Here is a 24,633-nt window from a genome sequence, read left to right as displayed (position 1 = left end):
GATTATAAACAACATTAATTAACGCAAAATGAACATTTTAGAAAGATAAATAACAATTTAAGTTATAATAATAAGCTATGACTAATAATGGCGTATTCAGAAGTATTTAATTCAACTTAGAGCTATATACTTCTGGATATATATCATTTATCCGTAAAATTCAAATGCAGGGGAGTTCTTATCTATTGCTGTCCACATAATATTGTAAGAAGCAGGACCTGGAGAAGATTCAAGTGCTTTCTTACGCTGTTTCTCTGCTTCCTTTTCAAGTTGCTCCTTTGTCGGTCTAGGAGGAAGTTTATGTCCAGTTATCCTTTTAAATGTTGTTGGAGAATAAGCAGCAGGTCCTGGAGATGCGGTATGATAACTCTTCTCAGGACGAGCAGATTTTGGTATTGTGAGACCCTTAATTTTAGTGAATTCAGTATCTTTTGGATTATAATAAGGAGCACAGTTAATTGTTTCTGTTGATCTGCGAACAAGTGGACGAATTGCACATTGGCGAGCACCTTTTGCGAAAACAGTCTCAATATTGTATTTTCCTGGACCAGGCGTCAAGGTTGTCTTTGGTTCGTAAGAAGTTCCGTGAATATATGCATACTTTGTATCTTTTGGTCGATGAAGATAGTCAGCTGGACCAGGTGAGCTAACAGGTAATCGAGAATTTTCGTCCAATGATCCATTTCGAATTGTATATTTTGGTCCTGGTGAGTCAAAGCGTGGAGAATAGTCAAGAGGAGATGGGGTATCAACAGTTAACATCCAACTTTCCTTCTTAGGCCTTGGGCTGATAGTATAAGAAGGAGGTGTAGGCATATTGGGTAAAACTGGAATGTTAAACTGTCCAGGGCCTTGAATACTGGTAGAATATGATGGTTTCACTTTTCTTGGTGATGGTGTTGAACTGTTCTTTTGTGGATAATTGATTTTGAAATTAGGAGTAGCAAACGGCGGAGGGACATAGTAAAATCCTGGACTTGGTTGATCATTTTCATGAGAATTTTGACTATCAATTCCTAATAGATATGTTGATGAAGACTTTGGAGAAAGTGTGTACTTGGGGCCAGACCCAAAATCACTTTTAATAGTGTAATATCCTGGCCCTGGAGTAACAGGTTCTTCTCCTTGTATCTCTTTTCCCATTTCTTTGTGATTTAACTGATTGTAACCTTTTAAAATTGATTTAATCGTTGATATTTTTCTCATAGATTTTTGGAAATTTCTAATATATAGATTATGCAAAGCAATACTATACTTTATTTTTTCAGATCTTGTCAAATTTTTCAACCATGAATTTTACTAAAGCGTCTCAATATTGCATTCTCAATATGTCAGTTAAGATTTTTGATCTGGAATTTATGACTTTTTGAGAAGAGATTTAGAATTTTGAGAAGAAAAGAAAATTATGATCATACCTTATTTTGGGGAAAATCTATAAGAGCAGATCTGGCTCGTATCATCCTCTGCATAAAGAAGGAGAAGGATGTTGATCAATACATGTTCACAAACTCTCTTATTGAATGTGCAGAAGTGCAATTTTATATTTTCTTTATTTATTTTTAATAGCTTCATTACAAGCATAGATCTCGTCATCCATTTTTAGACTTATTTCAATTTATGGTTTTACAAAATTACGAAGAGCGGTTTGACATGGCCTTTTCCACTTATGAAGGCTCAACGCTGCACAAAGGTCCGCCGCATTATCGAAACAGGCCTCTTCTATGCTGAACTCAACGAACTCCTCACACGTGAGCTCACAAAGGAAGGTTATGGTGGCTGCGAAGTTCGCCAAACACCAACACGCACAGAGATCATCATCAAGGCTGCCAACACAAAGGAATTCGTTGACAACCATGGCCGCCGTCTCCAGGAAGTCCGTATGATGATCCAGAAGCGCTGGCGTCTTAAGGAAGACTCCCTCGAGATCTTCATCGATCGTATCCAGCGCAAGGGTCTCTCCGCCCTCAATCAGCTCGAGTCCCTCCGCTACAAGCTTATCGCTCGTATCCCAGCCCGTCGTGCTGCCTACTCCATCATCCGCTTTGTTATGGATGCTGGCGCTCGTGGTTGCGAAGTCGCTATCTCTGGTAAGCTCCGTGGTGCTCGTGCTTCCACATCCAAGTATAAAGAAGGCTACATGGTCAAGTCTGGTGATGTTACAAAGCAATTTGTTACACAGGCTGTCGGCCACATCCCAATGAAGCAAGCTACAATTGGTATCCGTGTTCTTATTATGCTCGCTCAGGACCCATCTGGCATTTCTGGTCCAAAGGAGTCTCAGCCAGATGTTATCAAGGTTCATGAGGCTAAGGATTAAGAATATTTAAGATTGGATTAAATTATAGCATGGGTAATTAGAATTACTCATTTTAATAGCAATTTCTTTCCTTTTTTTAAGTTATTTCTTATTTTTCAATTATTGATATAGCTTATGTCATTTATTGGATTGTGTATTATTACTTTACCTCACTAAAATGAAATTTCCTTACGTTATAATGTCTTTCATCTATTAATTTTTGAATATTGTTTTTATATTTTTATTGACCATTAGCGATCCTAATCATAAGGGAATGAACGTGATATATTTTGTTGATGTCTTTGTTTAATGTGTCTATTAATGTAATTATTTTAAAAAAATTATTAAAATGAGTGTTACATCATAAGCATATGAAAATTTATAAAATATGATGAGTATATTTAAATGAGAAAAACTAAATAAAAGATAACAGAATTTATTTTCCAGATAAAAGCATTTGGAGTTCTTGGAGAGTTCTTCTATTTGAAGTTGGCTCACTCGGTGGCTGAGGAGCTGCTGGCTGTGGTGGTGCTGGTGGAGGAGGTGGAGGAGTTTGCTGCTGTGGCTGTGGAGCAGGTGGAACTGCCTGTGGAGGTGGCATGTATGAAGGAGGAGGCTGCTGTCCGTATCCCTGAGGAGGAGGTGGTGGAGGTGGTTGTCCGTATGCTGGTGGTGGATAAGCAGGAGGTGCTCCGTAGTGGTTTTGTGGTGGTTGTTGGCCGTATCCCTGAGGTGGAGGTGGTGGCTGCTGTCCGTAAGCTTGTGGCTGAGGATATGGGTAAGGAGGATATCCGTATGGAGGTGGCTGGTTGTAAGGAGGCATGTATGGATAAGGATATTGAGGATATTGGCCGTATTGAGGTGGTGGAGGAGGTTGATTGTAATGATTATTGTTATGGTCGTTTCTTCTGCCTCTGTTATCTCTGTCGTGGCCACGTCTGTTGTCTCTGTCGTGAGAATCAGAACGTCTTTGGTTTCTTTGGGGTTCGGGTTCTTCCTGTTCGAGGCCGTCGTCTTCTCCTAGCTTTAATTCGACCTTGCAAGGCTGTCCGCCTAAAATAATCGGATCCTTGCATTCGACGGCTTTCGTAGGAGACCTTAAATCATAGAACTTAACCACATAAACATTATCTGAATCCTTACGTATAGTCAGAATATCTCCGAAGGTTGAGAAAGCGCTTCGGACTTCAGCTTCAGTTACTCCTGAAGTTGATTGTAAATGTACACTCACCGTAGCACAAAGAGGATCCTTACGTTGTTTTCTAGCCTTATACGCATAATTCATTCTTACTACTCTATCGTTTAACGTTTCGTTTCTATCTTGTTCAACTGCGGCGATTGCTGACCTAAGATCATAATATGTCACAAAATAGTTGCCATTCTCACGCTTTTCATATATATTTTGTACTTCACCAAATTTCTCAACAAATTTTTTAAACTCAGCTTGGTCAATCTTGTACGGAATACTGAAAAAGAAAACAGTATGCACAGGTACAATATTATTCTCCTGAAATTGTTGGCCACCTCTCATATAATACTGAACCTTTTTTTCAGGAGACTTTTGTTGCTGAGGTGGTGGAGCTGTAACAGCTGGTGGAGGCTCATCATTTTGTTGGTCCTCGACCGGCGGCTGAATATTCTCAGGTTCGTCTTGCGAACTTGAAGAGTCACTCATCTTGTCTTTTTTGGCCTTGCCACTTTTTGTAAAACAAAAAAAAGGTTCGGATCTTCTTTTTGATTTTAATTGGGATAATAGTTAGTTTTTAAAAGCAAAGTTATATTTTTGGTGAAAAATTTAAATTAATCAAGATGATTTTTTATTCGCAAAATAAATTTTGCCTTGAGTTTGTTGGTTCTCAGTTATGCAATCAGAAATCATACAAGTATATAATCGATAGTATTAATCTAAGATATATCTGTAGTTAATAGTGAAATTTTATCGATATTCCTCACAATCTATATATAATGTCAGGGAATAGAAGAAAAGTGATTTCATGCTATGGTTTAAGATAAAAATGTGAAATTATTGTTTAATCGTTGATAAAATTAAGGATAACTCTTTACTTAAAATTCTTATAGGTCTCCATTTCAGGGGCAACCTTAGCTAATGCGTGCTTGCAGAGTGCATCAAGCTCCCAAGCCTTAAGAGCGCGGGCATTCTTGTGAGAAGATGTAGATCTGAAGACGAACCAGGTTCTCTTCTTAGTGGTTGTTGTACTTGTGGCTCTAAGGAATGTCTGACAATTAACCTTGCCAACTTTGATTGCGAATCTTCTATCTCCTGTTTTAACAGAATAGAGGACGGCGCCATTGTAAGTTGAAAAGCGAGTATCGAATGATGTTCCTGGGCTCATTGCGAATTTAGAAAGAAGAGTCTTTGAGCCAGATGAAAATTTGGATCTTGTGAGGAAGTTTTTAATTTGGTTATAGTCAAGACCTGTTTCGGCATAGATTGAATAAGCTGCATCAGTTGGATCTTTTACGTTGTAATTTGAAACAGAGCAATGCTTTGTTGTTGAAAGCATGGCCATTGGATCATCAGATGTGGTTGTTTTTGATGAGCCGAAGAGACCATTGGCCTCAGGTTCGGGTTCCTGAATGGAAGATTCAGCCCAAACTCCGACGTTGAAAACAGCTAACAGCATTAATTTTGGAGAAAAATTCTTGAGTTATAAATCAATTTTGCAAAAATTTAAAGATCATAATCAGATGGTATTCGTGTTGATTTTTTAAATTCAATTTACAAATCTTTGATCCTCAGAAATTTTGTATTAACATTCAAAAGAATGAGTTATTTGATATATTAGCGTAATATTAGATAGACAATAACTTTCCAAACTTCAATATTAAAATAAACCGTAATTTGCCATGCTTTTTGCCAACAGTTTGGAATTCACAAGATATAGTAAATATTAAAAGTAGCATTTTGAGCATGTTTGATTGAAAAATAATTTGAGGGTTAATTCAAGCTTAATTTATGAAAAAAATATAATCACCATATGTAAATATGCATTTTTCAATAATTTTTGAATTGTAAAGTGATCTGCATTTTAATTCAAATTTCATCGTCATGAATATTCAAATCTAACTGAATATATCAATGCAGATAGCCAATATTTAAAAAATGAAATAAGGGTTTCGTTTTGCTAAAATTGTCACTTTTATAGCATATTTGTTTTTGGATGTTTTGCGAAACCAAAAAAAAAACTATGATATACAATGTGTGTGTAAAGAAAATACTTTATTTACTAGTTAAAAAATCATTTGGTATTGATCAAGTTATTTTTTCTGGATAAGATATTATATGGATAATTGGATAGAAAATACAATTATATAATCTTGTACCTGGTTTAATTAAGCTAATTGTCATCAGAAACTTGTAATTTTTATGAATTTCAGATTTTCTTTTCATTACTGCTTTTCTTAATAGGTCAAGTTCTTATTTACGTTATAAAGTATGATATTTACAAATATCAAGTTATCATGTTTTTTGAGAAATTATGAGAAACAAACAAAAATGAAAAAGATAGGAATAGCAATGAATAGTGATGTGGGTATAGAAAATGTAAGAGATATGAATGCAAAGCAATCAGTATTTAGGATATTGACCATAGATTTCGAAAAAAAAATGCTGCATATTGAGCGAAAACTATGATTATATTATAAGGCTGTCATTTAAAGCATAATGAAACTATTCCCTTTTCATTTTAATCGAATAAGATAGTAAAGATTTTTGAATTAGCTAGAAACTGATGAGATGTTTTCACAAATCAGATTTTTAATCTCTATAATGCATAATTTACTCAATATCTCAATTTTGATATTGCGAGATATTTTTGCTATCGGTTTCGCAATTTTGACACAATAGCAAGAGGGTTCTATTGTAATAAACAGAAATTCATCAAAAGTGACAGCTCTCAATTTTTTGACATTTGTAAATTCTAAATTGAATGAGAAAAATGAAATAATACTAAGCATAATACAATATTCTAGATTTAATTATAATTAGGAAAAAGTTAGTTTTGAGAGTACTTTTCATAGGCATATAGAATGAAATCTTCTGAAAAATAATATCACATAAACTCATATTATTTTCTAATATATAACTATTTTATATAAAAATCAAATTCAATGATCTTAAAAGCGAAGGATAAACCTCAAAATTTACGAATATAATGAGTGGGAATATAATGCTTATCTATCATAAAACCATATGAAATATCAATTTTTGCTTTACGCCTAATTTTTGACGACAATTAGCAAAAAATGTTAAATGTTAACACTCAGTCCATTTGAATATGAAAAATAAAATTGACTTTGATTAAATGTTTTTATTTATCATGCAATTCTTCTTGCGACCAAAGATTTGAATAAAAGTTCAAAAAATAAGATAGCTTAAAAAATAATATACGGTAGTGTTTACTAATAGATGAATAGTATATAAATTCTATTAAAAAAAAAAAAAAAAAGGTAGTGGGGCTTCCAGGCACTTCGTGCCTTCTAGCCCTGATGTTGATGTTTAGTATAAATGAAGTTTTTATTCGGAGGACTCTTCTTCTTCCTCCATTGCTTCTGGGAAGAAGCCTTCTTCTGGGTCGAAAACATTATATAATGTGTCGCTTTTCACAAATTATATATGTTTTCATGTTTTGTCACTTTTCTGTCACTTTTCAGGGAAAAACATTTTTATTATTATATATAAATGAATTTTACAAAACCACCGTTACCGTTCTTTGGAAATAAGAGTAGATGTAAAGATATTATATTGAGAGAACTTAAGAAACTACCGAATGGTCTAACATTTGTAGATTTGTTCGGTGGAAGTTTCTATATATCCCATTTGTGCCATATAATATTTCCAGACTCAAAGATTATATGCAATGACTTCGACAACTATATGGACCGTCTCAAACATATACCAGACACAAACAATATATTGAAAGAGTTAAAAGAAAAGATTCAGATAGGTAAGATGGAACGTATACCATTAGATAAGAAAAATATTGTGAGAGAGGTTTTGAAAAAAGCAGAATATATAGACTGGAATAGTATATCTGCTAGACTATTATATAGTGGTGCTATAAGAGTTCATGACATTGAAACACTTATGTCAAAAGTTTTATATCTTAACTATACAAATGTTTTCAAAGAGGACATAGAAAAATATATTGAGGGTATAGAGTTTGTGAGATGTCATTGGACAGAGTTGTATGAAAAATATAAAGACAAGGAAAATGTTTTCTTTATAGTGGACCCGCCGTTCTATAACACATGGGATTTTCAATACCAAGTAGACTGGACTTTGAGAGACTCTTTAGAAACTTTAGACGTTATACATAACCATCCATGCTTTTACTTTACATCCGATAAAAGTGGTTTGGAAACCGTTATGAGATGGTTAGAGGACATACATGACTATGAGTTTATATATGACAAGATAGAATATGAGAGAGGACCTATAAACTGGAGAAAGTGTCACAATAAAGAAATTTTATTAGTAAGTAAATGTGGTTTGAAATCGGACTACTTGTTTTAGGTTTTTTCCATTGTGTCATTTATTTCTTTGACGTGGCAGAAAAGTACAGAGAATATGAAGATGAACCAATGCCTGCAAATGTCCAGTATATGTACTCGTAAGAGATATTTTTATCTAATATTAAATGGACGCACAGAACTTAGCGAATGCACAGCAACCTGGACAACCAAACCCAGAGAATATTCCAAATGAAGTTAGAATACAAACTGCAATGGCAAACTATGGTCAAGTGCCAACAGATGTACAAATGCAAACTGCCATGTCAAATGACGCTGCGTTAGGTTTGCCACCATGGTATGCAAATATGAGATGGAAAGAGTTTTATACAAACCCTGAAGTGGGATATAAACAACTTTATGCAGATGACGCGAAACAGGAGTTGACCCAGAATATGTTTTCTACCAGAGAGAAACAGAATGTATGAGCTCCAGTTAAAGAATGCTATGGAACTCAACAGGAAACGTAAGAGACTAGGCGGACATTAGATTTTTACATATAGTAAAATGGGTTCTTCAGTAAGATAGGAAACTTCTTTCGAAATGTTGGAAGAGGTATATGGAATGGAATAAAAACCGTAGGAAGAGGAATTTGGAACGGAGTCAAAAATATTGGTAAAAGAGTAGGTCAGTTTGTTGGTATTATACCTAAAGACCCTGAACCAGAAGAACAAGCTCCTGTTATACAACAGCCTGAACCTGCACCACAGTCTAGTTGGCAACCAAATCCAACACCTCAACCGTATTAAAAAATTATATTTTTACCGTTCGATAGTAGTTGTATATGAAACTAAGTTCTAAGTAAAACGCATGGTATAATGGAATTATTCTTTTTCTTCATCTGTAGTAAACCATACTTGAAAGTCTGAAATACTTCCACTTGGTGGTTCGTATAACTTTGTAGGTTTTTCGTAAAAGTCATTTGCCAAGCATAAGAAAGAGTTTTGGGCGCCAGAAAATGAAGCATGAACAATAATAGCAGCTGGTCGAAAACATCTTTAAATAAATATGGTTCATCTCTTGCATATCGACTGTAAATATTTGCTAAAGGAAGTTCGACTTTCTGATTTAACATTCTTTGCAAATAATACCATGACATTGCAGTGAATTCTGTATATATTTGTTCGTCTTTCTTTGGATTGTCTTCGTAGATTTGAAATGACACTTGTGAATTTTGTTTGTCATATACAATTCTCACATAAAGTGTGCTCTCGGTATTTGCATATTCATCAGCAATATTTTGCATAACATGAATTTATTTTATCTTCTATATTTTTTAACGCAGTCTGTAGAGAAGATGAAAGGTCAACTTGTATTAGCTCAATTTCTTCCCACATTTTCGTTTCCCTTCAGATATATAATCTATATGAAACCTTACAATAAATGGAAAACTTTTATCTTCTACAGACACAAACTTCATTCTACGAAAGCCAATAGCTTTTGTGACAGATGGGTCTCTTAGCCATCTTAATGGGTAGTCAAAACGATAGCCTTCATGCTTTACGGTCTCTGTCTCAAACTTTTGACCGACATTAGTAAAAAGTTCATCTAATGGTTTAGTGTAGCAACTCTTGAATTTTCTTTTTTCTATTGGAAGCATATTTTATCTAGAATAAAAATGTCAAATGAAACAGCGTCTATGAGAGAAATACAACACAACCGACAAACTCATTATGCAAGCTCTAAATAAGAACACAACAAACTTTTCAAACTATTCTAAGATATCTGAGTCATTGAAAGAAGGAAAACTTAAAACTGACATTAAACCCAATGACAGATGAGTTTCTATTTCAAGACAAGAAGAAAATACTGTCTGTATAAATCCAACAAAAGGAACTTTAAACGAAAACCTATAAATGAACTTCTTTTGAAAGCAGATGTTGACAACAAAGCTGACAAAGAAATATGTAGACGATGCAATAGCAAAAGAAGAAGAAAGAGCTAACAATGCTTATGCAACAAAAGAACATACTCATCCTGAACTAGCAGACAAAACATATGTTGACAATAAAATGTCAAGTGAAGTGACAAGAGCTGAAAACGAATATTCTAAAAAGATCATATACATTCTATATCTGAAATAACAGACTTAAACGTTAGCCTTGAAAAGAAAGCAGATAAGGAATATGTGGCTAGTAAGTTAGAGAAGAAAGCGGATAAGGAATATGTGGATGAAAAAGATAACGAAATGAAAGAAAGGGTTGACTGGTACCATGAATGGACATCGAAGACTTTTAAAGTTAAAGCCGATACAGGATGGGTTTCAGGATGTTTTAGACCTTAAAGCAGATAAAACTTATGTTAACGATGAGTTAGAGAAGAAAGCAAATAAGAACCATACACATACAAGTTTTACAACTGTTGCTATAGAAAGTATTGAAGGAACGGTTGAAGAAACTGGTGGGATGCAATATATTGTAAACCTCCTAACTTTCCACAAGGTTTAACATCGGATGACGACATAACGACGATGAAAACATTAGATGTAAAGATGTTTTATGTCATGAAGGATGTATAATATTAAATTCACTGCTCAAGATTTATATGACAAGAAAGCAGACAAAACAGAGCTTCAAAACATAAAGACAGAAATACTTCAAACATTATATCCTATAGGCTCTATTTATACGTCAATTGAACTCTACCAGACCAGAAACAGTTCTGGGTTTTGGAACTTGGACTCAAATAGTCGACAGGTTTTTTGTATTGTGCAAACTCTTAAAGGAAACAGGTGGAAGTAAAACGATTTCAGGTGAAAATTTACCTGCACATAGTCACTACATAGATTTAAGTACATCTCAAGCAGGTTGGCATAAGCATAATTTTTGGGATTGGTCGGCAATGAAAAAAGGTAAAGGATATGATGTTAAAGACAACGTTCAGTTTGCTATAAATTGTTTCTCTGGGGTAACACTCAGGAGATGGAAACCATACACATCGCGTTCAGGATATACGCAAACAACGGGACAAAGTAAAGACTACATGCCACCTTACATGACAGTTTACGCATGGTATAGAAATGCTTAGTTCGTCATTTTCAACTTCTTTAGCATATTCGTCAGGAGTTTCTTATATTTGTTAGGAACTGTCTTTGAAAGTATACCACCTTGAACTTTGACAAGTTTGAAACGAGGTCTGACAATAGTAGTTTTATCTTCTGCTTGCAGTGTGTACATTTTGCCATGTTTGCCTAAAAACTTCATAATATTCTCTTGTATACTTTCTTCTCTATTTTTACGAACACGAATGTGAGTACCTGTCGGGTTCCATTGTTGTCATAGTCAATAGTATTTTCATATGGGTCGCGTTTAGGTATTTCTATTTTTACTTTTGTCACCTTCTGAAGTTTGAAGCCCGGCATTCTTCTTGTTTGTCTCTTTGACTAAATTATTAAATATATAGTCTTTCTCTAAGTCAGGGTTGTTTTCATTTCTTCGGGGAGTGGTTTCCCAAACCTTTTTGTTTACGGCTATTGTAAATATTTAAAACTTGTCTCATCTTTGCCATGGAGAAGTGTCTAACTTGTCGTCATATGACATTTCATTTGCTTCACCACCTTGTGGTTGGTTTAAGTCTCTTAACATTTTTATACAACCGTCAATGACAACAAAGCAGAATGGTTTTGGTCGACAATGAAATATTGGTTTACATTTTTTGAACGCAGATAGTTTTTACATCATCTGATTTGAAAGAACTTTCACAGTCAGATGTCAGTTTTGTTGGATGGTATTTGTCAACGAATATTGTCAAAGCAGTTTTCACATCTAAAATATTTTTGGACCATAATGGTATGGCTTCACAGTATCTTGTGTTTTGACCGACAAATATTAGCCAGTATGGAGGTCCATCTTCTCTATACCTCGGAATGTTTTCCAAGATATCCATAAACCAAGCATTTGGTGTTGAACTAAAAGATTTTATCATGAGTGCTTTCTTTGTTGCCTTAGAAACATAGGGGTCCTTGTTTGGATTCGTCATTTTTTAACCCATAAGAAATGGGTTTATTTGGCGCATTAGCAGGAGTTGCATCCAGATTTTTGCCCGCAGTGGGAACAATAGCCAGAGGTGTATTTGGAGTTGGAAGGAAGATTTTGAGTACATTAGGTATACTTAAAGAGAAAAGCACAACCTATTATACAAACTGTACAGAAAGGTTGGGATGTAGCACGAGATGCAACAATCTTATTCCAAATCCTGAAACAAGAGGAAAAGTTCAAGGATGGATGGACAATGTAGGAAGACAAGCAGGAAACTATTATAACAAAGCAAATGACTACTATAACCAAGCAGGACACTATATGGACCAAGGTGAAAGATTCTTTAACAGAGGATATAACCATGCACAACAATGGGTAAACAATAACCAACCTCAACCGCCTCAAACGTGGGGAATGTAAAGTTTTTTACTGAGATGAAATGAACAATACAGCATTGAGACAAATGGGTTCAAGATGGATTTGTCGACTTCCAGCAGTTACACAACGTGTTTGTCAAGTTCTTCCTATACCTCAGGAAGTTTTAGACCGACTTAAAAAACAACAACAACCAGTTGAAAACAAACCAAACTAAAATTTTTTACTGAGATGAAATGACCGAAGAAGTTGAAACGGTAGATTTGACACCACAAACAAAAAGTTCAGAACCATTGTCAAAACCTGTCAAAGAACTTACAGATGAAGAGAAAAATTCAATAATAGAAAGTGCCAGGTCTGGAAATACAAACCCTAACTATAAAGTCACTTTTCATAGAAATGGAACGGCTAGTATCTCAAAAAAGAAACAGACTCTCACAAATAAAATATTGAAGTCTGAAGGAGCTTTCGAGACAACAGATGGAAAAGTTTACTTCACTGACCAACAGTTCATTATAGAACATCTCATTGACTTAGAGTCGAAATATTCTAAACTTTACAACAAACACAAAAAGTTGAAAGGAAAACAAAAACAAATGGCATATGATATTTATGAAGATGTTGACGACACAACTGTTCCTGCAAGTGGGTAAAGTCAGAGGAACCGAAAAGTGACGAAAAACCGATAGAAGAAAAAACCAAAAACTGAAGATAAACCAAAACCAAAGTTTAGTTTAAACTAAACCAAGTCAACCTTCATTAGCTGGTATGGGTTGGCGTCAAAGACTTATGGCAGCAGGCGGTTATGTAAAGTAAAGAAAAAAACATTTTTTTATTTTTATAAAAATGCCCCCATATAGAATGGATAGAAAATCTGCTAGAATAAAAGCAGAGTTGCAAAGATATGGTTGGAGAGTTTCGAAGAAGTTTAAATATAGGAAGGGAAGACCCATAAAAGTCTATGACAAACTGGCTGGTCTTCGCTACGAAATGGATTTGGAAACAGCACGTGCAATTATCCAAACAGACTAGAGAGGTTAGAAGAAGAACGTCTTATGGACATGCCTTTCGATGTTAGTGAACCTCAAGTTGAAGGACACGACGGCTTTGCCAGATTCTACTGGAAACATGACGAACAATTGCATCCTTTGAGAAGGAAAAAAGGAAAAGGTGAAGACGCACATGCTCCCATGGAAAGAACAAGATATGCATATGAAAAGTATCGTGAAGTTAGAAGTCAAATTACATCTGGTCGAACCTTTACAGTAAACTTTGACGAAGGAAAGAACAAAGAAGGCTTCATGGGTGTACTTGCTGCCATACAAGACGGAAATAAGAAAGGATACAATCTCAGATTGACCATAACGGATTTGGATGGTCACATTTACTATGCAAATGGCAATGAACAACAGCTGCAAAACTTCTTGACGCTTTCAAGACTACAAAGAGAGAACAAATGGTTGACTCCGACTCAGACATTTTGAATGCAATTGAAGGAATTGCAAGTGTCAAGTTCGAATGGTACCAACCTAACCCTCAAGCAGTCAGACAACATGCTGGATACTTCCCGTTCATAAATAAGTCTGACATTGACTTGACAAGGTATGGAATTTACAATTCAATTGAAACAATTGTCAATGAACCTTGCATTCTTACATGTCTCAGGAACTCTGGTCTTGTTACAGATGAGAAGATGAAGTATCTTGAGTCATGTGTGAAGACAAGGTACATTCTCAGAGGTCAATTGGCAAAAATTGCACCGTTGGCAAATGTCAATATCCGAGTCAACATACCTACAGCTAAAGGTTCTTCACATGACGACTATGTTGTTGAGTTCAATTTACCATGGTTGAAGATTGCAATTGTCCACAACCACTTCATGTTGAACGAAAGTCTTACAAACCCATTGTTCGGAAAAGGCAAGTGCAACATTGTCAGAGCTGTAAACATTCTTTTCGAGAAAGGTTTGTTGGAACCAATTCCAGATGACAAGCTGACAGAAACTTTTGTACCAAAAGACGAAACAAACTTTTCACTGTTAGCAAGACCAAAAGTTGTTCCAGACAAAGTTCTAGTACAAAAGAAGTACACAATTCCACAAGGAGTTGGATTGTTCGGATACCAACCTGAACCAGAAGAACTTCCAATGAGGTTGCAAGAACTTCAAGATGCTATAAACAAACTTCCATTGAGACATCCAATTGACGTCAAATTGTATTGGAGAGCATCTGAGTTAGGTCAGAAGGTTTTATATGAAACAGGTTGCTTCGACGATGTTTATGAGATAACAGGAGAAGTTTCTCAGAAGATAAGAGACTCACTTGAATTTCCACAAACTGGACCAATTGGTTGCGACAAGTTCGACTCAGATGAAAAGATATACTATGTCGACCTTAACGCTGCATACATGAGGTTTGTCCAATATATTCCGACTGGAATTCCAAACGAAGATGGTGAGTTCCCGGGAAGGAACTATACAGTTGGAAAAGTCATACAACAACTGTATGATATTAGGAAAGCTTCAAACCCCAAACTTGCAATGACACTCAAATTGCTTATGAATTCGACATGGGGATATTCCATTAAGAAACCTCAAGAGATGAAGAGTAAACATTATGAGAAGGTCGACAACTTTGTTGAAAGGTTTTCTCCTTTTGTTTTGAAGTACGAATTCACTCAAGGTCAAAGTGGCTTAGTAACCACATTAAAACCTATTGTCGAACATTGGTCTTACCCTCAGTTCGCAAAGGCAGTCCTTGACAACTACAACAAATTCTTCTCCGAAGTCAAATCAAAGTTGAAGGTTTACTATGAGAACATTGACGCACTCATGACGAACGAAGAAGGATACAACAAACTCATTGAAATGGGATGGTCGGTGAAAAGATGGGTCAATTCAAATTGGACAAAATTTTCACCGAAGTTCATGTCCTCTCCAAGCGTAAGTACTGGGGCATACTTGAAGACGGCACAGAAATAAAACATTGCATGAAATAAAAAATTTTTATTCGAATTTGAATTAAAATGTGGGAATTCTTGGGAACGGGAAAGGCTTATTTACTTGAGGAACAGGTAAAGGTGGTGGAGGTGGAGGTGGTGGCAACCAGTCCATTTTATATTCCTTCCTAGCTAATTTCCGTTTAATTTCATGGTCGCCCTCGGAGTCTTTGAATCGGACAGGTCGAGTTACACCATTCTTGGTCTCAAACTCATATATAACCTGTTTGTCTGTATTTTCGTCGACTATGGCACGAGACACGAACATTGACCAAACGGACAAAAAGTGTCATTTCGGATGGTCACGCAGCCAATCGCATTCGAGCACTTCGAAGAAGCCTTACGTTCCAAGGGAGAGGGTGTCTGGTGCAAGGCAGAGGTCATGAAACTCTACGAGCAGTACATCCTCAATGCCTGGGAGGACAAATCGTCCTTGGATTGGCAATTCTACCAACTCCTCTGGGACGACCTCCTACGCAACTGGGATAACGAAAGAGCCCAATTCAAAGGTGGGAACTAATTTTGCAAATTACCCTTAATTTAACATACTTATCCAAATAAACACCTAAATTTACTTGGGGTTTCCCCCTAAAATAAAATTTTTTTACTCTTAGAACCACTCGAGGTTCTCCTTACGGTTGTTGAGCTTGTCACCGTCAATGTGTCTGACCCTCGTCTTCTTGTCTGGATTTGGAACCCATTGAATTGCGACAAGCTTGCCCATGGAAATTGAACCGCGATTCCGAAGGTTAAGGTTCAAGTGTCCCAAGTTGTTGAGGACTGGGGTAAGAACCTTGCCGGTCTCCTTGTTGCGGATTTGGTATGGGTAGGGTTGGGAAATTTCGTAAGTGTCATCGGCAACAAGGGTTGCCCATGTAGCGGCTTCAGGAACTTCTTCTTCTTCCTCTTCTTCCTCTTCTTTGATAATACCTTCGGCAATTCTGTGTTCACGAAGTACGGTGTTGCATGTTCTGTCCTTTCCGAGTACCTTCCAGATGGCGTCTATCTCTTCGAAGAAACGGTAGATGAGTCTGGCAAGGTCTCGGTTCTCTCTCGCGTAAATGCGCAAGGTTTCCGTGAAATCGTTCAGGCGTTTCTCATTGGAAGCTTGGTTCATGAGGACATCGGCTTTGAGATTGGTCATCTCTGTCATAAGACTACTTTGGAGAGTCTTAATGGTGTTTGTCAGATGAACTTTCAATTGGGCAATTTGAATTTGAACTGGGCGCTTGTCTGGCAACCATGAAAGGACATCTGCTATTGTGTTCGGCTTCGGTGCTTGTTCGGACATCGAAAAAATGAAGTGGTTTGAGAATGGCGGTTTTACTTCAAAAAGCTTGTTATGACAGTTATGTCATACAACAAGTTTAAAATAATATCTTGTTCTTCTTCTGAACGTTTGTTGTCTCTTCCGATAAAAGTTTCGAACATGAGAACCAAAAAACGTTTTTTGAGATTGCGGAAGAGTTCAGGCAAACGTTCATATTCCGGATATGTTGGGAGCAGTTCGAAACATCTGAGCTGACTTTCGGACAAAATTGGGACAATGTCAACAAATTCATCTTTGGTCGGACTGCTTGAAGGTAAGTCCCTTACATGTAAGTAGCTCTGGTAAAGTCTTCTCATTTCTGCTAACTTTTGGAGTATAGCTTCGTAGTTTAGAAGTTTTAATTTTAATTGTCTTATTCCACTCTTGACATCTAAACGGTAACTATCCATGAGGTCAAGAGTAGCTTTGGTAGCTTTAAGTGGAGCTATCTGTTCCTTGACTTGTGCAATTTTGGTTGCAATTGTGGTTTGAGCTCCTTCAAGTTCGCCGTCTATGTCGTTCTCAACACCTTCAACCATAGCTTGAAACTCTTCATCGGTCCATTGAGATTGGTGTGGGACGAATTTAACTTGCTTCATTCAAAAAATGAAAAAAAATGTTTTTACTCTAAACGTTAAGGTTTACTGAATTGGTTGGATGTCGCCTTCTGAGGTTATGAAGAACGGCCGTCCTGAGAAGTGGAACAGTGCTCTGAGAATTTGTATAATTCGTGGAATTGGACTCTCTCTGTTTGGAAGTTGTATCCATGGGCGCTTTGCAAAGAACTTGAGAAGAGCTTCTTTCTTCATCTCCTTTATGTCGTCTACAGGAGTTTTTTCTGGTATTTGAATTGGAATTCCGGTTTCAATTTCGATTTTCAGCGCACCTCTTCCAGACAACCAGAAGCCGAGGGACTTGTTGGCTTTGTCCTTGCCCAAATACTGCTTAACAACTTCATTTATCTCTATAAGGTAAATTGCCTCATCTAATGGCTCGATGTTGTCCATTGCACTGCTTCAGAACAATACTTGTACTTTTTCAGAACAATACTTGCACTGCTTCAGAACAATACTTGTACTTTTTCAGAACAAGACTTGTACTGTTTCAGAACAATACTTGTACTTTTTCAGAACAATACTTGTACTTTTTCAGAACAATACTTGTACTTTTTCAGAACAAATTTCCCGTAAAAGCTCTCAATTTGTGAGAAAAATTTTCTGTTTCAGAACAAGACTTGTACTTTTTCAGAACAATACTTGTACTTTTTCAGAACAATACTTGCACTGCTTCAGAACAATACTTGTACTTTTTCAGAACAATACTTGCACTGCTTCAGAACAATACTTGTACTTTTTCAGAACAATACTTGCACTGCTTCAGAACAATATTTGTACTGTTTCAAGACAATGTCCGACGTACCACCAACCCAGTCCATTCCCAAACCAGAGGAACCTAAAGCACCAGCCCCTGCACCTCAGTTCCAGCAAGTACCTCCGATTTACTACCAATTTCCACCTCAAGGTTACTACCCACCACAAGGCTTCCCGAACTACCCTCCTCAGCCTATGCCTTACTTCCCCAACCCTTGGATGTTCCAGCAAGCTCCACCCCAGCAATTCCAATCTCAATCTCAATCCAAGAGAGACCAAGAGTTCGAGGAAGGTCTGAACCGCTTACGCAAAGAGTATGCCACAGCCCCTATGGAAGACGACAGGCTTTCAGTCTCTTCCCTCAAATCGACCGATTCCACTCGTACCACAGATTCGGTTCGTGACCGTGAAGACTACCTCAAGCAGTCTGAGAGACTCTTCATCCTACAATCATTTACAGTTGGAGCTCTCAAGAACATGCGCAATTACGAAGGTCAGACACCAGCTGGAGACCGCAAAACAGACGTACTCGCAAGAGCCGTCCAGCTCGTCAAAACAAAGACTGAGATAGTCGACTTCATTCTTGCAGCTTGCCCTTACAAGTAAAAAAATAAACAATTACGAATTAAACTTTTTACTCTTTCTTTTCTGAGTTGTTTAGAGCTGGTTTCTCTTGTAAAACCTTTCGTACTCTTCCATGGTCATGTAATTGCGAATTTGGTACGCAATTCCAGGTTCGTTGTTTTTGAACCTTACGTATGTAACGCTTCCATCCTCCTCAGGGAAGTAAGCTGCTAACATCTGACCAAGTTTTCTCGGTGACTCGGAGCTCATTAAAAATGTCACTTTTTAAACGTTAAGTTTTTAGTCTTATTTTACCCTTTGTTTGTCAAGGTAGTATTGGAGTGCAATTTCTCCAAATTCTCTGTGTCGGAGTTCTTCAGCATTTTCCAAGGTGTACCTGGAGAACTCAAAGAAGTTGTCAAGAAGATACTGCCATGCTGCTCTTCTGAGTTCGTCGGTATTTTGGAAGTGTTGCACCTTCGAGTCTTCGGACATGAAAAAATGACACTTTTTCTATTAAACTGTTTTGGCATTTCTCATGAGTGAGTATAGTTCTGCCGAACCATTGGAAGAGAAGAAGTACCCTTGCTGGCAAAAGACAAAAATAGTTGCCTTAGTTGTCATTGCAATTGTACTCGTAATTGAATTCATTGTACTTCTCTTCACGTACCTAAAACTCAAGGACGGCATATGCTTTAAGAAGCTACCATCTTACTAAGACTAAACACTTAGATTTTTCAAGCTTGACTTTTTACAATTTGAACTTTGTTGCTGAATTCAGCAAAAATATAATTTAGGGTAGAAGGTTAGATCTAACCTCTTTTCTAACCTCTTTTCTACCCTCTTGAATTTTCATGAATTTCCTTAAGATAGAAAAAATAAAGTTAGTTTTTTTGTATTTTTTTGTATGTAAGATATGATTTCAGGGGTTATCTAATGAAAAAGTGTCATTTTTTTGTATTTGACGAGAATGTCGGGTAGAAGGTTAGATCTAACCTGTTTTCTAACCTGTTTTCTACCCTCTTGAATTTTCATGAATTTTCCCGAAATAAAAAATAAAGTTAGTTTTTTTAAAAAAATATTTTTTATTTTTATTGTAAGAACATGTTAGCAACAACAGCACCAAACTCTTTAGTCATGAATCCTACGTCAATGTTAGTAGAGATGAAAAGCTTCATTCCTTCTTCATATACTTTCGAAACAGAAATCCAGAAGATAAAGCAAGAACTTTTAACAAATAATTTAGACTGTAGTGCGAAAGATGAAACAAATGAACAGTATCTTTATGAAATGCAGGACATTATTGACCATTTACCTAAACTACCTGAAATCCAACAACAAAAGCTCACTATTCCTGAATTCGACGAAATTGAAGTCAAAGCAACTGACTCAGTAGAAATAAAGAAGTTCATACGAAAGGTAAACTATGAGTTTCTAGGATTTCATTGCAACCATAAGGTTATGGACAAAGATTGCGACATGGTATATAAGAATGTTTCTGACATATATAAATCCGGGGAGTTTAAGACCTACGACAACTTTGTTTCGTTAGTTGCTGAATGTGTATGGCAGATAAGAGATAAAGATAGAAGAGGTAAGGTATGGAATGAACAGATAAAACCAGCAACTTTTGAGTTAAAGAAAACCATTGACGCCTTAGTTGTTTTAGCAGGTAAGGTTTCAGAATATAACGCTAAAATGAACCCGCAATGTTCAAAATGTAAAGCGGCAATTAGGAAATATAACTACTCCGTCAAAGAGATAGAACGTATGAGAAACGACTATGCAGACTTAAAGAAAGAAGCAGAGAAACCAGCAGAAAATAAAATGGACATGTTAGAATTTCTGAACAAAAACTATCCAACAGCAGAAGATTTCCTTCTATCTGACGTCAAGAAGAAATATAAAGAAACCTTCGGTATCGTTAAAACATTCGATGTACTAAAAGAAGAAATTGAAGCTACGAAACTGTTTAGAGTCTCACGAATTCATAACGTTTACCATGTAAAACGCTTATAAAATAACTGGGGTAGAAAAGAGGGTAGAAAACAGGTTAGATCTAACCTTCTACCCTAAACATTATTTTTATTGAAAAATGACCAAAATTCTGAGTAAAATGGCATAAGATTGCTTCCCTCGGAAAACCGAGAGAAGAGATTCCGTATGAAAATCGTGAAATTTCTCTAGACCGACTTTTACCGGTCTAGCCTAAAACTCATGAAAATCGTGAAAAATAACAGAGTATTTTGACAACTTCAAACAAGCAGAGTAAATGAACCATTTATTTTTCAAGCTTGACTTTTTACAATTTGAACTTTGTTCGCGTAGATATGAATTCTGAAAGAAGTATGAGGGTCTTGTATGACTTTGTACTTCTCCCATAGTTCATGTCTGTCAAACTTACCTGCCATGGACTCTTTCATAAGTTCCATGAAATCGTCTTCGGACAATCCGGGGAAAAGTACAATGTCAGTAAGTATTCTTTTAACATCCTTACTTAAACTCTTTGCTGTCTGTACACAAATGACAACTGAGATGTTAAAGTGTCTGAGCTTCTTAAGAATTCGACACATGTCTTGTTCTCTATTCTTTAACAAAGGATGAGAGGCGAAATCATCTAAAATAAGAAGACACCTATGAGGGTAAGTCTTCCAATCGTAAGATTGCAATTTCTTCGAAATGTATTCTATCTCTTTCTGTTTGTTTCTGAAGTGTTTCTTCTCTAATTCTCTGCATTTCCTCATTTGGGTCTTTAAACTTAGAATTTATATACTCATTTATAGCATTATACTTCAAAACTCTTCTTTGGTACTTCTTTATCCAATCTAACAACTCAGTATCCTTTATACATACTAACTTAGACTTCTTTATAATATCTTTGAACGAATTGACGGTTTGGTCAAATTGACCAGAAGTACTACAAATAACAACTAACTCATAGAATGGGTTCTTCTCATCTAGTTCTTGTTGTTGTGCAGCCATTTTAAGATAAGTGAAAGTCTTACCAGACCCAGGTGGTGCAATTAGACCTGTTATACCATTCTGAGCAAATAAGAACTTGTCATGTATAGGCTTTATCTGAGCATTTTCTAACTTCCTCTTGTTCTTGTTTAAAACATTCTCAAATTTCTTGTCAATGTCAGCAAACTTTTTTTCTAACATATTTTTAGAAAAATTAAAATTTTTATCTTTTAGAAAATGTCTAGCGATTTCGCTATCTATATTCGAGACAAGCTTTTCGACAGCAAAACATCTGTCGACCATAAAATCTTACATAGTGTAAACAAGAAAGGTGAATTTGTTCTAAAGTTCTGTTTCTGGGAATATGACAAGAACCATAAAACATTAAGCAGAGAAGTCTTAAAATTTGTCAATGACAGACTTGTTGACAGAGATGACGCCTCTTGGAGAGATGAAGTCCAACAAAACTTCTTAGAATGCAAAGAAGACACATGCGCTGTTCTTGAAGATGAAATAAAAAACAGAATAGATGAGCTATTAAAGGACAAAGAACTTTTACATAAATATGGTTGCGCCAAATTTGACATAACTCCACCAGAAAAGAAGAAGAGAGAAAAGAAAGAAAAGAAAGTAGAAGAAGAGAAGAAAGAACCTGAACCAGTTCCAGAGAAAAAGAAATTTGACATGTAAAAATAAAATTTTATTTTTAGAACATTTCTGGGTCAATGTCAATGTTCTCTTCCTCTTTAGGGGCAAACACTGGCTTAGACTCTAAAATCTTTTTACCCAATTTACCTTGAACTTCAACTATCTTAGACTCATAATATTCATAGTCGTCTGCTTTCTTTGGTTCATAAGGTATAACAAGTTTGTATGCTTTGCCTTCTTTAAGGTTTGAGAACCTTCTGTCAAAACTTTCTTTGACTGCTAACAAACCTTCTATGTCTAAGTCTTCAAATTTCGCACCATTTTTAGTCACAATAGCAAACTTAACTGGTTCGATGTTCCAAACTTTGCTGAATGAAGACTTTTCAAAATGGTAGAAGTAAACATTCAAATATGTGAATGGGTCTAGTTCTTCTTTAAGTCCTGACATGTACTTGTTTACTGAGATGAATTTTGCCATCTTTTCTATCGGATAAAAAAATATTTTTTTAAAATTTACTCATAAAAATTTTTCTTTGTATATACACCATTCTGTACGTCTAAAAGACTTTTGACATTTGCCAAGAATGTACGTTTAGACGCTGTCATATAACCATATTCTTGACAATATTGTTTATACGAATCGTACAATGACCTTTCATCTAAACACTCAAAATCAGTTTCATCTATGAACAGTTCATATACACTCTTGTTTGCTTCTAACAATGTTTGTCTCTCTTCGGTATGTGGAATTTGTCTTGGATTGAACTTAGAAATATCTAATGTCATGAAATATGAGAACAAGTGGTTGTAAAAGTCAGATGTCAAAGTTTCTGCTAAGTCGTCAAAATATTCTGTATCTTGCATATGAGAATCTGACGTTCTGACAACTACATATCTTCTGTCAGAACTTTCTAACTTCATCGGAACAGCATTGTTTGAAACCATAATGAAGTTTGCAACATTTTCACAAACTCTTTGGTCTTTATATCTTCTTTCAACAACTCCAACTTTGTCTGTTATAAGACTCTTCAAAGCATCTGAGTTCAAAACTTTTGTTGTATCTATACTTTGAAGTTCATTGCAAACTATAAGTTTCATATTCTCAATTGAAGAGTTAAATTTACCGCAGATGTTTTCTAAGTTTGTCATATTCGGATTCGAATAACCTTCTAACAGTTTGCATAAGATATCTGTAAAGAATGTGTTCTTACCTGTTCCTTGTTTTCCAATTATAATGAGAGCAGTTTCATTTTTAGCACTTGGATGTTGTAAGATGTTTGCAAACCAACATAAGATATACTCATAAACTTTTTCGTTTCCATTGCATATAATTTCTTTGACATGGTCTAACCAAGCTTCTATAATATTTTCTTTCCATTCTACTTGTTCATATTTATATCCAGTGAAGATAGAATAGAAGTTTGGAGAAGGTGTATAAAACTTTATACCACGAACTGAAAAATCTTCTAACTTTGACAATAAGATATCCCAAGCATCTAACATCTTCATGCCAACTTGTACAACTTTTATTTTCTTAAGTTTCTGTCTACATTCTTGTTCTGAAACTATTGTTGCTCTTGGTTTGTTAAAGACAACATCCCATTCTTTCATAACATAACATTCTGGGGCAGAGTCAACATAAATGACTAAACGTTTCAAATTCTCGACTGCTTTGTTATAGTCTCTAAATGGACACATATTTCTGAATGCTTGGAAGTCATAAAAATCTGAAACATCTATTCTGTACATTTTTATAAAAATAAAAAAAATATTTTTTTTTATTCTTGACTTTGTTGTTCATTTGTTGCATTTGTTGTTCTTGAGCTATTTGTTGTTGAAGTTGTTCTTGTAATACAATACTTTCACCAGTTGCATCTTCCAATTCGAAACTTTCTGCCGTCATTGACAAATACATAGGACATAAAAGTTTTACAGGAACAAAGTTTGCGTCAACTAATGTCAACGTTATACTTGCCAAAGTGTTTGAGTTCACTAAGGTTGAAAATTCTGCATTCGAATGAACAATAGGCAAACCAGCAGAGAAAGTATTGTTTATACGCATAAGTATCTTTTGGTCATAGTAGTTTCTGTCGACATTCGAATAGCACTTTGAACCTAAGTTTGAAACAATATATAAGATTGGTGTGCTTAATGTCAATGGAATAGACATTCCTTGTATGACACCTTTTCCTGTTATAGGAAACTGTTGGTAGTAAAAACCAGAAATAAGTTTTGTATTATAGCTCATATCTTTATAGTAAACTCAGTCGGACATCCAAACATAACGAAACCTGCTCTAGTTGCAGCACATGTTACACCCGTACTTAAAGTATTAAATAAGTCAACAAAACCTGTTGTGTATATCTGAGTAAGTATCTTCAAAGGAGTATTTTTTACCATTCACAACAATAAAGTCTTCTGGTGTCAAAGAGCAAAACAGGCTTTAGTCGTCATTGTTTTAAGGTTAGTTTACAATATCGTCCTTGAGGACTTTGTAAGTTTGTTGTTATAGAATTATATGACTCAGGGTTTTAGTCGTAATAGTATAAACCATTATATCTTCTGCCATTTATATATATTTAAAAGTTTTTCTGAAAGTGGAGA

The 24,633-nt window shown here is 35.7% G+C and overlaps 16 protein-coding genes and 2 pseudogenes across 18 annotated transcripts, besides 2 other annotated features; 8 read left to right on the top strand and 10 right to left on the bottom strand.

Moving 5' to 3' along the window:
- Window positions 1-31: 31 nt before the first annotated feature.
- TVAGG3_0386870 (uncharacterized protein) lies at window positions 32-1,164 on the bottom strand (the record flags this gene model as incomplete). The annotated part of the gene is made up of 1 exon (XM_001311117.2): window positions 148-1,143. The coding sequence occupies one exon, from the start codon at window positions 1,141-1,143 to the stop codon at window positions 148-150; it is 996 nt and encodes a 331-aa protein (XP_001311118.1).
- Window positions 1,165-1,643: 479 nt separating this feature from the next.
- On the top strand, window positions 1,644-2,460 carry TVAGG3_0386860 (Chain D Ribosomal Protein S3; the record flags this gene model as incomplete). Its single annotated transcript, XM_001311116.2, has 1 exon — window positions 1,667-2,317. The coding sequence occupies one exon, from the start codon at window positions 1,667-1,669 to the stop codon at window positions 2,315-2,317; it is 651 nt and encodes a 216-aa protein (XP_001311117.1).
- Window positions 2,461-2,704: 244 nt separating this feature from the next.
- Window positions 2,705-3,977, bottom strand: TVAGG3_0386850 (proline-rich extensin signature family; the record flags this gene model as incomplete). The annotated part of the gene is made up of 1 exon (XM_001311115.1): window positions 2,733-3,119. The coding sequence occupies one exon, from the start codon at window positions 3,117-3,119 to the stop codon at window positions 2,733-2,735; it is 387 nt and encodes a 128-aa protein (XP_001311116.1).
- Window positions 3,978-4,327: 350 nt separating this feature from the next.
- On the bottom strand, window positions 4,328-4,941 carry TVAGG3_0386840 (uncharacterized protein; the record flags this gene model as incomplete). The annotated part of the gene is made up of 1 exon (XM_001311114.2): window positions 4,357-4,941. One exon carries the CDS (start codon window positions 4,939-4,941, stop codon window positions 4,357-4,359), a length of 585 nt encoding a protein of 194 aa, XP_001311115.2.
- Window positions 4,942-6,180: 1,239 nt separating this feature from the next.
- Window positions 6,181-6,217: a mobile genetic element.
- Window positions 6,218-6,748: 531 nt separating this feature from the next.
- Window positions 6,749-24,633: part of a mobile genetic element that runs on past the window's edge.
- Window positions 12,245-12,397, top strand: TVAGG3_0386820 (uncharacterized protein; the record flags this gene model as incomplete). The annotated part of the gene is made up of 1 exon (XM_001306957.1): window positions 12,245-12,397. The coding sequence occupies one exon, from the start codon at window positions 12,245-12,247 to the stop codon at window positions 12,395-12,397; it is 153 nt and encodes a 50-aa protein (XP_001306958.1).
- TVAGG3_0386810 lies at window positions 13,042-13,778 on the top strand (annotated as a pseudogene). Its single transcript has one exon. A coding segment is annotated over exon 1 (737 nt).
- On the top strand, window positions 13,874-14,689 carry TVAGG3_0386800 (uncharacterized protein; the record flags this gene model as incomplete). The annotated part of the gene is made up of 1 exon (XM_051232258.1): window positions 13,874-14,689. A coding segment is annotated over one exon (816 nt), but the record flags the coding sequence as incomplete, so codon positions are not given.
- On the bottom strand, window positions 15,200-15,445 carry TVAGG3_0386790 (uncharacterized protein; the record flags this gene model as incomplete). The annotated part of the gene is made up of 1 exon (XM_001306956.2): window positions 15,200-15,445. The coding sequence occupies one exon, from the start codon at window positions 15,443-15,445 to the stop codon at window positions 15,200-15,202; it is 246 nt and encodes an 81-aa protein (XP_001306957.1).
- On the top strand, window positions 15,476-15,738 carry TVAGG3_0386780 (annotated as a pseudogene). Its single transcript has one exon. A coding segment is annotated over exon 1 (263 nt).
- TVAGG3_0386770 (HNH endonuclease family) lies at window positions 15,788-16,330 on the bottom strand (the record flags this gene model as incomplete). Its single annotated transcript, XM_051232257.1, has 1 exon — window positions 15,788-16,330. One exon carries the CDS (start codon window positions 16,328-16,330, stop codon window positions 15,788-15,790), a length of 543 nt encoding a protein of 180 aa, XP_051101987.1.
- TVAGG3_0386760 (uncharacterized protein) lies at window positions 16,656-17,085 on the bottom strand (the record flags this gene model as incomplete). The annotated part of the gene is made up of 1 exon (XM_051232256.1): window positions 16,656-17,085. A coding segment is annotated over one exon (430 nt), but the record flags the coding sequence as incomplete, so codon positions are not given.
- TVAGG3_0386750 (uncharacterized protein) lies at window positions 17,128-17,493 on the bottom strand (the record flags this gene model as incomplete). The annotated part of the gene is made up of 1 exon (XM_051232255.1): window positions 17,128-17,493. One exon carries the CDS (start codon window positions 17,491-17,493, stop codon window positions 17,128-17,130), a length of 366 nt encoding a protein of 121 aa, XP_051101985.1.
- On the top strand, window positions 17,893-18,462 carry TVAGG3_0386740 (uncharacterized protein; the record flags this gene model as incomplete). Its single annotated transcript, XM_051232254.1, has 1 exon — window positions 17,893-18,462. The coding sequence occupies one exon, from the start codon at window positions 17,893-17,895 to the stop codon at window positions 18,460-18,462; it is 570 nt and encodes a 189-aa protein (XP_051101984.1).
- Window positions 19,711-20,439, top strand: TVAGG3_0386730 (organellar and viral DNA polymerase type B; the record flags this gene model as incomplete). The annotated part of the gene is made up of 1 exon (XM_051232253.1): window positions 19,711-20,439. One exon carries the CDS (start codon window positions 19,711-19,713, stop codon window positions 20,437-20,439), a length of 729 nt encoding a protein of 242 aa, XP_051101983.1.
- Window positions 21,146-21,582, bottom strand: TVAGG3_0386720 (P-loop containing nucleoside triphosphate hydrolases family; the record flags this gene model as incomplete). Its single annotated transcript, XM_051232252.1, has 1 exon — window positions 21,146-21,582. A coding segment is annotated over one exon (437 nt), but the record flags the coding sequence as incomplete, so codon positions are not given.
- TVAGG3_0386710 (uncharacterized protein) lies at window positions 21,619-22,071 on the top strand (the record flags this gene model as incomplete). The annotated part of the gene is made up of 1 exon (XM_051232251.1): window positions 21,619-22,071. One exon carries the CDS (start codon window positions 21,619-21,621, stop codon window positions 22,069-22,071), a length of 453 nt encoding a protein of 150 aa, XP_051101981.1.
- On the bottom strand, window positions 22,088-22,507 carry TVAGG3_0386700 (protein of unknown function, DUF4108 family; the record flags this gene model as incomplete). The annotated part of the gene is made up of 1 exon (XM_051232250.1): window positions 22,088-22,507. One exon carries the CDS (start codon window positions 22,505-22,507, stop codon window positions 22,088-22,090), a length of 420 nt encoding a protein of 139 aa, XP_051101980.1.
- On the bottom strand, window positions 22,543-23,778 carry TVAGG3_0386690 (uncharacterized protein; the record flags this gene model as incomplete). Its single annotated transcript, XM_051232249.1, has 1 exon — window positions 22,543-23,778. One exon carries the CDS (start codon window positions 23,776-23,778, stop codon window positions 22,543-22,545), a length of 1,236 nt encoding a protein of 411 aa, XP_051101979.1.

Source organism: Trichomonas vaginalis, chromosome V (assembly GCF_026262505.1).
Source record: "Trichomonas vaginalis G3 chromosome V, whole genome shotgun sequence".
Classification (NCBI taxonomy): domain Eukaryota; phylum Parabasalia; order Trichomonadida; family Trichomonadidae; genus Trichomonas; species Trichomonas vaginalis.
The sequence above is the reverse complement of the archived record's forward strand: the minus strand, read 5'-3'. Positions and strand labels throughout refer to the sequence as shown.